The 13,766-nt window shown below is 43.9% G+C and overlaps 1 protein-coding gene across 2 annotated transcripts in view; it reads right to left on the bottom strand.

Annotated features, from left to right (window-relative positions):
* Positions 1 to 13,766, bottom strand: part of LOC105563641 (stAR-related lipid transfer protein 13) — a 280,578-nt gene that overhangs the window by 181,903 nt on the left and 84,909 nt on the right. For both annotated transcript variants that reach the window (XM_012015394.1, XM_012015395.1), the window contains exons 3-7: positions 4,177 to 5,709; positions 3,573 to 3,747; positions 2,764 to 3,003; positions 2,007 to 2,246; positions 1,557 to 1,750 (exon numbers count right to left, since the gene is read on the bottom strand). In XM_012015394.1, coding sequence (XP_011870784.1) covers positions 1,557 to 1,750; positions 2,007 to 2,246; positions 2,764 to 3,003; positions 3,573 to 3,747; positions 4,177 to 5,709 — 2,382 coding nt within the window. The remainder of the gene's footprint in view (positions 1 to 1,556; positions 1,751 to 2,006; positions 2,247 to 2,763; positions 3,004 to 3,572; positions 3,748 to 4,176; positions 5,710 to 13,766) is intronic.

Genomic DNA, 13,766 nt, shown 5'->3' with positions numbered 1-13,766 from the left:
AATTTTTATCAGTGTAGGACAACGTGGCATTTCCCAGAATTTTGTAAGAATTGCTTGAAATTTTGCTATACGTTTCACTAATAATTATACTTCCAATTAGTATACATTACTACACTGAAAAACATGTCCGATTAAATATAATCGGATAATTGTTTTACATATTTACTAATAATTATATTTAGTATACGTTCTACTAGTAGAAAATTGGAAAAAACTCGCATAAAGGTTTTTACAATGTCCCACGATTACGTGACTTTACTAGTAAGACGTATAGTAAAAATTCCCAAAACTCTCAAAGTTCCTCAAAATGCCACGTTGTCCCACGATCACATGATTACCAGGGCGAGTCTTCGGGACAAGTAAAAGAAAATTCTCTCCGCGTGCAGATTAATTTCCTCTTCAGCCAGAAAACATATCGCACAACGATTAAGCTCATAAGATTAGCATACCTTTCAAAAATAACGATTGAGCAACCTTCAGGTAATCCTCGGTACGTTCGTGTAACCCGAGTAATCCACTAATTCGTGTTTCAATCTCCCACGCTGGAGCTTGTATCAATAATCTCTCTTATCGTAACTATCCGCACAAATTGCGAAGATTAATTATTTCTCGGGGCAATTAATCATTAAGGATCGATGGCGCATACGTCCGACGGTGCATTGGGTCGAGCGGTTCTCACGGTGAAGCGTGTCTCGCTGATTTGCAAGAAATTCCCGTCTCCCGTGAAACAGGTGGGTATTCGCGTAATCTCGGAGAAGGATACTCGGGGCCGGCGCGACGAAATGTCATCCCCTTGCGACACCCTCTCCCCGTGGCCCACACGAACCGCGGTGGCAGGCGAGGGATACGAGGAGACGCGGTAGGCCGCGGCTAACGTGTCGAACGACGTACGCAAACCACGTGGGCAGAGACTAATAGCTGTCCGTGAACAGCGGATCGTTGCGAGCGCGATCGCGCAGACGAGGGGGGGGAGCGTATATCTGCGATACCGTGTCGGGTAATCTCGATACCGATAGCGCCGTACACGCTTCGCTGCCGCGCGATTAATGCCCGCCGTCGCCGTCTAGGACGATACGGCCGGGGTGTAAGCGGCCGTGGTCTCCTGCTCCACGAGTCATGCTCGAGTTAGCTATCGATATTTAAGAGACGATTCAAACCGGCGACTTGACGTCAAACGACGTCACGCTTACGTAAGTCTGCGCGTTCGTCTTAATTAAACGAGGTGGGGAAGTAAATACATTATTAAGCCGAACTTCGCCGGAGTTTCCGTTGGATAACTGCAACATTTCTACTGGAACTACTCTAACTTTTCTCCTCCTCATCGCGGGCGGGATTTCTCGGATTATTATCAGATATTACCGGGCGTACGAAGAGGAGAGAAGGTGCAACGTGAAATATTGATAAAATAAGTGAGAGACTTTTCCGATCGACGTGGAGAACGTTTTATATCGTATCTATTATGTATCTCGACTTTTCCTTCTTTAGTGCGTAGGGGCCGATATTCTAAGCAACTTTCCGCTACTATTTACTCCAAGTTAAACAAAAGAGAAGCTCACCGGCACCTTCCCGTTGGCGTTCTTGGCGTCATTGTTCTCCAACAGCGGCGCGCTGCTACTCTTCCCGCCCATTTCCACGGCCAGGGGTTCCGGCTTCAGCTGGAGACTCGCCGCGGACGGGGAAGACGGCGCTCGGGGCGGCGTTTCGAGAAGCTCGCCCGAGCTCAAGGAACTGCTCGCAGTGGTGGACAAGCCTGTTGCAGAAGAAGAATAGTCGAGCGGCTAGATTAGAATTTATAACGCGCAGAAATAAACTATCGCGGAGCGTATCGTCCAACTTGAAACTCTTCGAGACTGGTCTCGTCCGGAACGAGTTTTCCAAATAAATGATTCGTATTTATTTACGCTTATGCGCATTATTGCGCCGCGCGTAACAAGGGGACGTAAAAATGACCGGCTTGGCATCGCGCGTAGGTGGTACACTCGTATAGATACGCCGACGTGACTCACATAGCGGTAAATTCGTAGGCCTGGGCGTCCTGATCCTCGGCAACGAGTCGTCGAGGCCGCTACTGCTGTCCACCGCGTCCTGCGAGTACTGATCGTCCATCTGTTTCGTTTGCGTGTGCACGCTCTCGCGTTTGACCCACACGTCCTGCGAGTTCTTGTCGTTTCGCGAATTCAGTTTCGACGGCCGTCGCCGGATCCGCTCCCATGTCTCTTTGCGATGACACTTGCTCGGCGTCGACGCTACGTGAGAGAAAGGTGCGTCGAGATTTTCACAAATATACCGGTCCTTGTGTAATACTGAATAGTTCTTAAGGGCGTAAGACAAAAGTTGTTCATATTAATTAGTAGAACAAGATAGTATAATAAGCAATAGGGGGTTCCATGAAAAAAATTGATGGCGACCTTCACGTGACCTTCGAGCAACTATTCAAGGTCACATTAGTGACACCATCTCATGTCCCCCCTGGAACCAAACAACTTTTGTCTGAAACATTTTGTTCTCAAATTAAAATCAAGTAAGTTGTTAGGGCTGGTAAATTAAAATGACTCCCCCTGTATATTGTACGACCGATGAAAGAATCTTTTTAGGAAATACGTTGTCATCGTAGATATACGCGGTTATAAGCCATAAATTTTTGATCGATAAGAAAAAGAAACTGGTACTTTAATCTCTGAATGTAAAGGAAGATATAAAAATGGCAATCTGATTTTAAAAAAATTATCGATATTCACGAAAAGCTAGATGATTCTGGCTTACGTTTAGTCAATCGTCGATCCGTACTCCTGGGCGGACTCGCTGTCCCGATCCCGCTTTCAAGCGGAGATGCTCTGTCGGTGGTATCCGGCGACAAACTTCCGGAAGAAATCTCGTCCATGCTCTGCAGGAGATCTTGAGACGACGACGAGGATCTATTGTCGTCGTCCACGGTGTCTTGCGGGGAAACTGGATCTAAGGTGCTCTCATCTTGCAACGACTGCGAATCTAACTGGGACTCGGCTGTGATGAAGAAATACGTAAGTTGAAAAAGTTACATATATGACAGTAATCCTGTATAAATTATTAATTGAAATGTTTACGCCAAGTTCTCTAAAACTGCTTTGCCGCATGATAGTTTTACAAATATTATTTTGCATTTTTTAAATATTCGTCGATAATTGTTACAAAGCTATTATAGAAATAAAATTGTTTCAAGTATATATTTCTACATTAGTAATTAATTAACAAAATCATTTAATTTATTAATAAAGGACAAATATATACGTCTGTTTATTTTCTATTAATTTTACATCGTACAAAAATGTCTCCATCAGAAGAGACCAAAGATAAACTCTAAAGTTACAACATGCTATTCAAAGGTAGAAACACACCCAAACAGATATAATTTTAAGAGACTCGAAAGGTCAATAGAGAGTTAAGTTCAACGTAAATCATCGATAAACTCTTGTAATAGCCACTTACTGGATTACGGAGAACCGGAACGGAAATAAATTTCACGGGCGTTAACTAATCTCATGAATATATATTAAGCGGGCCATGTAAGCAACGTGGGTTGATACGAATATTACCTTGAGGAGAGTCGCAATCGCTGACCCAGGTGAAGCTGGAGCTTCTCGAAATCGCCGGTGAAGTTTGGGTCGCTATGTCGGAGCAGGTGAGAGTGTCCATCGGCGGGCTATTTGGGCAACAAGAACCCGAGCCACTTCGTATTCTCGACAACAAGGACTGCAGAGAAATAGGCAACTACGAACAGCAACATAAATTAGTTAGACTTCGTCTTTCGATCGCTCGTGATTTTCTTGCAAACGCGAGAACAAAACGGCTTCGTATTTTAATGCTGCCTCCGGATATTCTTTTCAACCAATGTTTGCGAATTTAATGTTGCGATGGACAATACCGAGCTAACAATTAAATTCAAACATTTGATTTTTGTTAAATAATTATTTAAGCTTGGAAATATTTAATTGTTAAAAATTGAATATAATTGACCGATTAAATATTTATATATATTAATAATCGTTTAAATGTATTTTCTGATTATAATTCTCTGAATTTATATTTTATCGAGACGTTGTACATGTTACAATGCAAATAAACTGATGCATAATTCATTCTCTGTAATTTCACGTCGGCGGAATATAATTAGCTGTTAGAAATCGATATAAAACTTACGGATCCCGTTTTCGCGCTTTGCTCCTCCATAATCCTCTTCACGTCGGCGTGCCCGAGCCTGCCGAGGGTTCCGTTCTCGATCCCGCAATTTCCATTGACGTCACCGTTCTCGGACAAGTCGCAATTCACCGCAACGTCGTTGCCCCAGGTTCGCGTCAACGAGAATTTCTTCAAGTCCACCGGGCTGACTCGCCTGATATCTCTGTCCGATTCCGACAATCTCTTCGCCGTGACATCGGAACGTAGAGTCAGCGGCGACATCGCCCTCTTTTTTCGGAGCAACGTTTCTTTCGACTTGGCCTTGTCACTCTTCGTCTCGTGGAGCCTGTCGTTTCTCAGGCGCAGCATATCTTGATCCGGCAGCGAGGACACGCTGACCAGGATAACGTCGTCGGAGCTCTCGTGAAACACCGGGGTGTGCCGTTTCCGCAATAATTTCGCGAATGGCGGCTTCTTCTCCTCCGTGGGCGTCACAGGCGCCGACTTCGGGACGTGATTGTCCAACGATTTAGATCTGCCGGTTTCCTCGTTCGGAAACACGTAGTCGTAATCGGGATCCATGGCCTCTTGGTCGTCAGAGCCTCGTCGGAGTCTCTGCAGTCGCATCGCCTTTCGACGCTTTTGGTTCGTTAGAATGATGGGAAGACTGGTCTTTCTCTCGGATCGTTGTCGCGGCGGTAATCTCGCGTTCGCCTCCTCGGGGTCCTCCCCGGCGCGTCCGGGCGATCCGGCTTGGAGCGCGTCCACGTTGGCGTCTTCATTGGTCCTCGAACTTAATCCTACGGGTGTCTTTGGTGCATGGCAAGGATTCGATCGTGTGTCTTTCGAGATGCATTCACGCTCCAACTTGGACGGTAGACTAGAGGTGATCCTATCGATTTGGTTCCTGATCGAGCTTATCGGCAGGCAGTTGCTGGGCTCGTCGTAGTCGGAGCTCAGGGTCTCCGCGGTATGAAATCGGCCGCGCTTCTCAACGATGCCCTGGAGATTCTCGGGCAGGCTGCCGCTCTTCCTTCCCTCGGGAAGGACTCGGTCGTGAGGCTCGTCGTAATCGGAATTCAGCAGGCAGCGACGATCGTCGTCGACGAACAGTTTCCCGTTCCTGCGGTCTCGCAGACTCTTCTCGTCTCTGGGAGAGCCGTGTACACCGCCGAACAACTCCCGATCGGAGCACTCGCTGTCTGATATCCCGAATTCGTTCAGCAGCTCTTTGTATTGTACCACTCTGTCGCCGTCGTCGCTACGCACGGCTTCCCTCCTCGTCTTCTCTTTGGTAAGCTCGTTGATCTCGTTGGCGATTATGCTATTGAACTCCGCGAGGATGCTGTTCGACCACTCGCCGATATCCTCGCCGCCTCTCGTCAATGAGTTTTGCCTCCTTACGAAACCGTGCGACTTCGCGGGCAAATCCTTCGGGGCAAACGAGTCGTTCGTGCAGCTCGACAATTTTTCGGCCGGAGTCGAGTGCTTTGTCTCTTTTACGACGTGGAGCGGAGTCGTTGGAGCTGATTCGATTATCTCGCCGATTTCCTCCTGCAAGCAATCGGAAATTCAAAGCGTTTAAAACATTACATTGCCTTTTCACTAAGAGGTAGTTTCTTTTTGCAAAGCGTAATATAGCCCAGTGAATGGAATATAATACCATATGTGCTACGTAATTCAACGAGTCAGCTGAGGAAGAAGTTTCATTGAAAGTCATCGTCGTTTAAACATAGAGGCTGTCTCGCGATCGATGAGGCTAGAGAGAATTGCAAAATTCTATCGGCGATAGATAGGTTACTACCTTTGCGCGGATACCCCGCGCGTACAGTTAGCCAGTGGAACGCATTTATAAAGTGGCGCGTAATGAAGCGGTTACGAGAGAGGCTGACAGTACCAACGCGGTCCTCGATGCTCGTCATGCGAGATAAAACGAAGGAATCGGCCAGCTGCCGCGACTCAAGACGAGCCGATTTCAAGACGCATTCTCCCTCTTTCTCTCCTGCCTTCTTGTTCTATTTATCTATCAATCGCGTCTTCCTTCTTTAAAGCGCGTGAACGTTGTGAAGCATGTGTGCACCCTAAGCAGGGCTGCGGTGAAACGCGGTTAATACTCTAAGAGGAGCTAAAGTATGTACCTATACAAGATTTATGTGCGCTTGCAATTAGGTAGAAATATTATATAAGAAAATAGAGCCGATTGAACTCTTTTCATTTGACTAATGAACTGGATGAAAATTGATCTTCGTATTTATCTTTGACGCTCAGAACAATTAACTCGGACTTGCGTTCCAAATATTCGCTGAAATTGAAACATTCGACGACGATGCAAGAAATATTCCGCGAGACGTCACAATTTATGTGACACGTGACACCTCAGCTCTAAATGATAATGCGTTAAAATTCGCAAAGTCTCGGAGCAGACCCTGACTGGCCCTCCTGCGCCGCACAGGCGGACTAAATTGAATTTGCATAAGTCTCCCGACGCAGCTCCGCCCACGCGATCTCGATCTACGCACGAGACAATCGCGAGACCAGACGAGACCAACCGGACGCCTCGGTCTCGTCGATCGATGTATCAAATTATACCGGATGGAAAGAACAGGCTTGATTAAACCGAGGATGTTAAGACGATTTGCGACCCAATCGAAAACTCTCGGACGCATCGAAGACTAAAATTAAGAAATGACAAGTAAAATGACGGGAAAATTAAGGAGGCAAGTATCTTCGGACATAGTCTTTAAGAGTTGGAAAACAATTATCGAGACTCGCAGAGTGCGCGAGAGGAGGAACGTGGGAGTCTCAGACCGCAACGACGCGAGAGGCAATGGTGCACTGCGCGTACCTACGAGTGAACAAAATTTATAGGCTGCCGTGCGTATTTGGTATGCAAACCGTCGACGCGAGTAGTTAGCTTAGCCGGCGGACTTGGCGAGACTCATCAAGACTTGCGGCGCAACGTCGGCGCGTAAGACGAAGAGCCGCCAAGATAAGACGGGGGGGAGAAACGGGGAAAAGGGAGGAGCTCTCGAGGAGCTATCCGGCCGGTACGATTGCATCCAGCTGGGCGATCAATCATCGTGCACGAGCTTCCTATTGTTCCTACGCGGGTGTTACATTGTGCACCGCGGGCTAATGACCGCCTTGCGGAGGATACCGGGATATAATTGTCTCGGACGTGTCAACCCGTTTACTATCGGCGACTAATCTCGCGGCTTTCGTGCACCTTGATCTATCTTCGGGGGCTGAGTCTAGCCCAACAGGTTAATCCTGACGTCAGTGGATACGCTCATAATGTAATTGCAAACTCGCCGCGGGAATAATCCGGCCGTGACCGTTAACAAGTACATTCGAAAGCCTGATGTTCGTTGTACCAATTTGCCGTGGGAGAATGAGTCATACGTGTTGCAAAGGTGAGTATATTAGAGCGAGACACAGACTGTTACAAGTTGAAAATTTTTAATTAAAAACATTAATTTTTGCGGTTGCAGGTGTCAAGTTACATTTGTTATAAAACTAAAAAATGCAGAGAGCATTACTCACATATTTGGTATCAGTTTAATAATATTAATTGCGATGTGTAATACATTGCAAGATATTAAGCAATATGTTAATTGAGGTATCAATTTTTACTCACGCGGAAAAAGGAATGATGTATCAACGAGATCAGTGTAATTGAAATAAAATCGTCGGAGCAACGTCAGTATTAATAAATGAAAAACATCAGATTGTTGCCTTAATAATCTGGATATTCAGTCCTATGCTTAAAATATTTAAATCCATAGCGAGTACAATTGAGTGAATTATTTATGTTTGTGGCAGCCCGTGAACGTTTAATTCAAGCAACCTCATTTTGCTTAGTTCAACAGCATTTGTTTTCCCGTGCAGTAATGTAAATTCTTGTGGTTGAAAATTTTCTTTCTTTTTTACAATACTGAGATAGAGAGAAATAGAGAGAGAGCGTTCTTTATATTTTTTTCGTAAAGCATTATTATTATATCGTTTCTATTCCGTCAAATATCACAAGCTATTTCTGGAAGCACCGTTCTGACGGGCGCGTTAGCAAAGCGACAAGTTTCTCACTCGTCCCGCCCGATTGTTCACGCGAATCTTAATCGCAATAATTGTTGATGGATCGAGCGCAACGTTTCCGTCGAAGGACGCGGAAACGCGTTCGTGAATCGTCTTGATTGGGATCGCGTTTAATCTCCGCTCTCTCGCTACGCCTACAATAGCGCACGCGGCCATCGCCGCGATCGCCGCGATCGCCATGTGCCATTCTAATATTCTCCATCCATAACGCCCCGGCTGGTACATTTATCAAGACGATATTTATGTGAAAGCACGCACGTCGCGCTTTTAGCGGCGCACTTTCTTCCTACTCGAGATAGCTCTCGTGGCGCAATGATTAGACGAGCGCGTCTGGAAAATTTTCTCTCGCCTCCGCGTAGGCCGACCGCTGATGATAACGACAATCAGCGAGATTGACGTTGCTGGAAGACAATAAATTAACGCGCGCCGACCACCGATTTGCTGTCGTATTGATGGCGAAAATCGTTCAGCGAAAACGTTACTTGCAGCAAACTTGCAGACTTTAAATAATAAATTAATCATTTACTCATGAATATATAAATGCAAATATAAATAATATAAGTATAATTGCTCATAAGTATGACGATAAAAACATGTAATTTTCTGTTCCTATCATTATTTGACAGGTAAAAAGTACAATTTGCACGTTAAGATAATAACGACATATTTGTATAAAAATAAAATTCTTCTAGACATAAACGAGAGAGAGAGAGAGAGGATCAGAATCAGAATCATTATTTATTACACGCTATGGGACAAGTCCCCTAAAGAATGAGAGAGAGAGAGAGTTTCTCAGTTAATAATTATTCATAATAATTATAGAACTCCGAATCGATCATTTGCCTGTCAAACTCTTAATTTGTTGCTAAAGGAATTAATTAGCGAATGAAATGACGCGGAAACGACCTTTCAAACGTGCAGTTTCACTGCGTAATGCGTATCGCGCCTAACATCTTCTTGAAAGTGAGAACAGTCGTCAACTCGCTCGGGTAACAAAAAATTTCGATAAAATATCGGCGTCATTCATTAAGCAAAGGAGCTTGTCGTACGTCAAAGTATCTGTCGAGTGCGGCTAACATAGGTACATGCCGACAGTTCCCGACAGAATTAATATTTAAATTGGAGCTTAAATCTTGGTATTTCTACTGAAGCAATAAACAAGTTTAAGATATATTTATGACGTCGACCAGTCTAGTTAATATTTTCGATTCCTTCGTCTTCCCTCAAAATATACAATTGTTATTACAGCACTGGGTATGAAATTATTAGTTTCCAAGAAGAATAACGTTGCATCGCATAAGAAAACTTCTAAAGTTAGTCAATATTTGAGCTAACCAGTTCATAAATTTTAACGTGACACGAGAAATTTGTTTATTAATTTTCTTAAATATCAACTAATTTAGAAATAGATACTAGTTTGAGTTTCAAATTGTTCTTGCGAACTTAAAATATTTTCATTTAACAGCAGAATATACAAGATCAAAGTTTTAAATATAAAATTTTTTTTAATTTTAATTAAATTAATTTCTTCGCATATACAAGTGGGACATTGCATGAGAAAAGTCTAAAATAGTGAATATATGTTCAGATGTAAAAGGTATTAATTGGCGCAGGTTATGTGACAATATATATATCACTTTAGCGTGCGATAGTTTCGTCCATCGTGCGATAATTGACTCGAAACTTAATTAAGCGCTGACCGGAGAAGTTTGAGAATCTCTCAGTGATTATAAGGGATGATCAGATGGAATTGAAGCAACGTTTTAATCATCTTATAAACTGCATCTCATGGCCGAGTGCATTTCACTTTGGGAAATCGATCGCATGAATCTGACAATTAGCATATCAACGATTTTGTGTTATGCTCGCGCGTGCCACTTAATCCACCTGCAGTCACCAAGCTGGCTAATTAATTGCAGTGATTGCTAATTAATGTCGCCACATAAATCAAGTGAAATTCAGCAGTAAACAGTTCCCGAAATCGAACTTAAACCAATTGCGTGATAATCAACACAATTTGTAATACCGTTTCGCCGTTTGGTCCAGAAACCCTAGTCAGGCCTTTTTTCCTGATAACAATACACATATAAAAATACGGTGTTAATTAATTCTCAACCGCATTTGATACGTTAATACGAGGGATTACTATGATATTAAATACGCGAAGCTTAATATCTGTGCGCCAGATGAAATGTGACCTATCGATCGGATAGAAATTACTATTTACGCGTTGATCAACCCGTTCTACTGATCCTATCTGATCTTCTCACATATTTGTCGGATAGCTCGGGAATTCTACTAGTTGGCTCTTAATTAATTTTCCGTGACGATCATAATATTTTATGTCGTCATATTATCGGCCATGAATTTCTCACTTCGTTTCGCCTCGATTACCGACTCTCCCTCTTTCTCTCTGTATCGATATATAATAACATTAATCTAATAGCTAATAGAAACACCGAGCCATTTCTCCAATCATTCTCCGAGACGTAAATTCTCATAGAGGAATTCTGTTAACAAAAAGATATGATATACAATCGCTATGACAGGCATAGATATAAAATATTTACACGCATCTGATATGTCATATTCAACGCATGGTTTGGATTATCATTTTTGTCACTTCAACACTCGATTGTATTTACTGATAAACCACGTGTTTCCGCGTTTTGTCCAATTCGGTTGTAAACGAACGGAGTCATGCGAGGCTACACGATCGGTACGGAATTCCACCGATTTTCATTTGCGCGTGAAACACGCACGTCGTAATGCCAAGGATCTCAGGTGTTTATATACACGCGTCCACGGTGGACGAGGTCTTATTTGTCTGCGCGAAGGATCGCCTTGCCGATTTCTCGACGGTCACGAAATGACGAATTCCCGCTGGCAGGGTTTCCAGCACTTATCACGAGGCGCGATATAACAACAACTGTAATTTTATCCATTTATATAGTTATACAGGATATTCGAGAACTACTGTATGTTTTTTTTTCCAATCGTAGGTACCGGATTAAGAAACGAGAAGATTAAGAAAATAATAGCACCTCGACAGTTAAGCCATTGATAGTTGCATGAAAAGCGAAATGATGAACTTTCACAACATTTTTGTTAAAGAAAGGGGTAATTGTGCAGAATTGGCGCTCCAGCAGGAATCGTGATTTCTTGTGGCAATCAACAAAACAAGCTGTAGAAACATACGCAAGATTTTAATAAGAGGCTTCAAGTTTATGTAGAAAAAAAAATCAAAAATGTTTTATTAGAGGTGGAGTGTAAGACACTAAAAATTGCGGTGGTACATTTATAACCGAGGGGGAAACCGCTGACCAAAATCGAACTTAAACCAATTGCAAAACATCTTGTACACCAATGCCCAGTAATGCCCAGTGGACATTACTTTATCTTGTTATCTTATTCTATCTTCGTAATGTCCCAGCAAGGCCTAATGCCCAAAAATGCCCAGTAATGCCCAGTAATGCCGCAAATCTGTACACCACAATGCCCTCAGCGGTGTCCCGCTCGTCATTGACTGTTCACTGATCGACTTTTAGAGAGGATACATCGAGAAGTACTTAGACTCTCGTGAAAGCTTTGATGAGGTCTCGCCGTCAGCTGCAAGATCATCGAATAACGAACGGAGATCGGCATTAAAAATTGTTAAGTTGACCTCAAGATCTTCTTTACAACTGTCGTCAAAGTCAAAGAGACATCGTTGTTCGGCGTGTTCGTCGAGATTTTTGTACGTAACATTCTTTTTTTTTCAAGCACCTCGCTTGTCAGATATTTTATCGGTCCGATGCTTGTTCCTCATCCTGTATATCACATGTCACGAGTCGGTCGCTGGCGCGCGCACACGCTATAAATGTAAAACTAGATTTACGTTAATGCATATATCTCGTTATTTATTTCGCGCTTACGTGAGATCCCGCGCGAGATCTGGTCTGTTACTTTCCACTTTATATCAGTACGCTTCTCTCCACTTGGCGATACGTAACCGGCTTTTTATCGCGAACCCTCCAGTGCATATAATTGCATTATAAATCCGTCTTCCGTTAGATTGACGCATAAGCAATACCCGTTTCTAAACACGTTTCAAATACGCCGGGCAAATACGTTTCATAATACTCTCGGACATGGTTTTGTGCGAGCGTAAATCTGCCCGCGAAGAGCACACGGCGCGGGCGTAATGAGCGTAAAATTTTATCTAATGTGCTGCAAACGACATTAGAATTGGGTTGTAAGATCTCTTAATGAATACCTCAATAACCCGCGATTCAAATCCAAGCAATATAAATTACACGCAATTTGATAACAGGAATATACGTTTTCACGTGATATTAAACATGACATACGTATATCGTTAAGTAGAGAATGTAATACTTTTGCTTCTTAGCTGTTCAATACATTAATGCGTAACTACGTTCAACGACCAGTTTAGTGATTAATTATGAATAATCTGTTTAATTATGCACTTATTCAAACTGCTCTCGTGAATATTTATACTCGTTAGACGCTATCTCACTTCTAATTTTCAGCAGCGACGCGATTTGTCTCATCGAGGACGAAAATTTCTCACGGCACGCCGGTTTAATTCAGTCGTAAAGAGAGCAATCGACTGGACACACTCTGAAGCTATGCAAGCCGTAAAAACATCGGAATTGAAACACAAACCGGGATCCGCGTGCTTTCTACTAGTCCGTGCGGCGAATGTCAACGTGCGCAGTTTTATTGCGGTTGGTCTAGCAATAAAATATCGCCATTTCTCGTTATGAGCACAGGAAATTTATCGATGCTTTTTCTCGCCCCGCGGGCTCGTTCGATTGAAAGCATATTTGTATGAAAAAACAAAAAAAAATCGAGGGAAACAGCGAAGAGGCAAGTCGACGCGCGGGTCAGAGAGATCGCGATTTCATCAACTGCATTCGAGAAAATTGCTCGGAGGCTTTTCTAGTCAATCCCGCGGATCCTGTTCAGCGGACTTCACCTCGTTCAGCGAACGCCCGTTCGCTCGATTGTCATTACGTAAAGCGCGCAATAATTATTACATCCCAGTCCCGTGACGGATGCGGACATCTGCCACTTTGCAACTCGTAGGAATGATCGATCGCCCTCGCGTTTCGAGGTATCGATATACACGCTCTTCGTTCGAATACAATGGCGATCGTCCTGTCGCGGGTAAAACGGGACACCGGCGAACGCTGGATGGACGAGACCGTACGCTGGTCGTCGATAGCGACGGGAATCAAGATACAACGCGGGCGATGCGCTCTCAGCGCGCATCCCCCAAACACTTTCTCGTCATCGAGAATCAAGAACGATGGATCGTGCGGCGTGTCGGCCCGGTCATTACACGGGTAGTGAAGGGTCGATCGCAAAGGCTCTTTCAGCTTTCTATCGGCCATCGGCGGAAATTACACGTTGTATTCCCTTGTGTTACGAGGCACGCCGGGTATAATCGCGTTACGCTTCTGCTCCGCCATCAGGAAGACCATTACGCGCAACCGTGTTCCCAAAAGGATCCG

This window comes from Vollenhovia emeryi, unplaced genomic scaffold (assembly GCF_000949405.1).
Source record: "Vollenhovia emeryi isolate VEMERY1.0 unplaced genomic scaffold, V.emery_V1.0 DF939173.1, whole genome shotgun sequence".
Taxonomy (NCBI): Eukaryota; Metazoa; Arthropoda; class Insecta; order Hymenoptera; family Formicidae; genus Vollenhovia; species Vollenhovia emeryi.
Note: the sequence above shows the minus strand (reverse complement) of the source record. Positions and strands in the feature narration are given on the sequence as shown.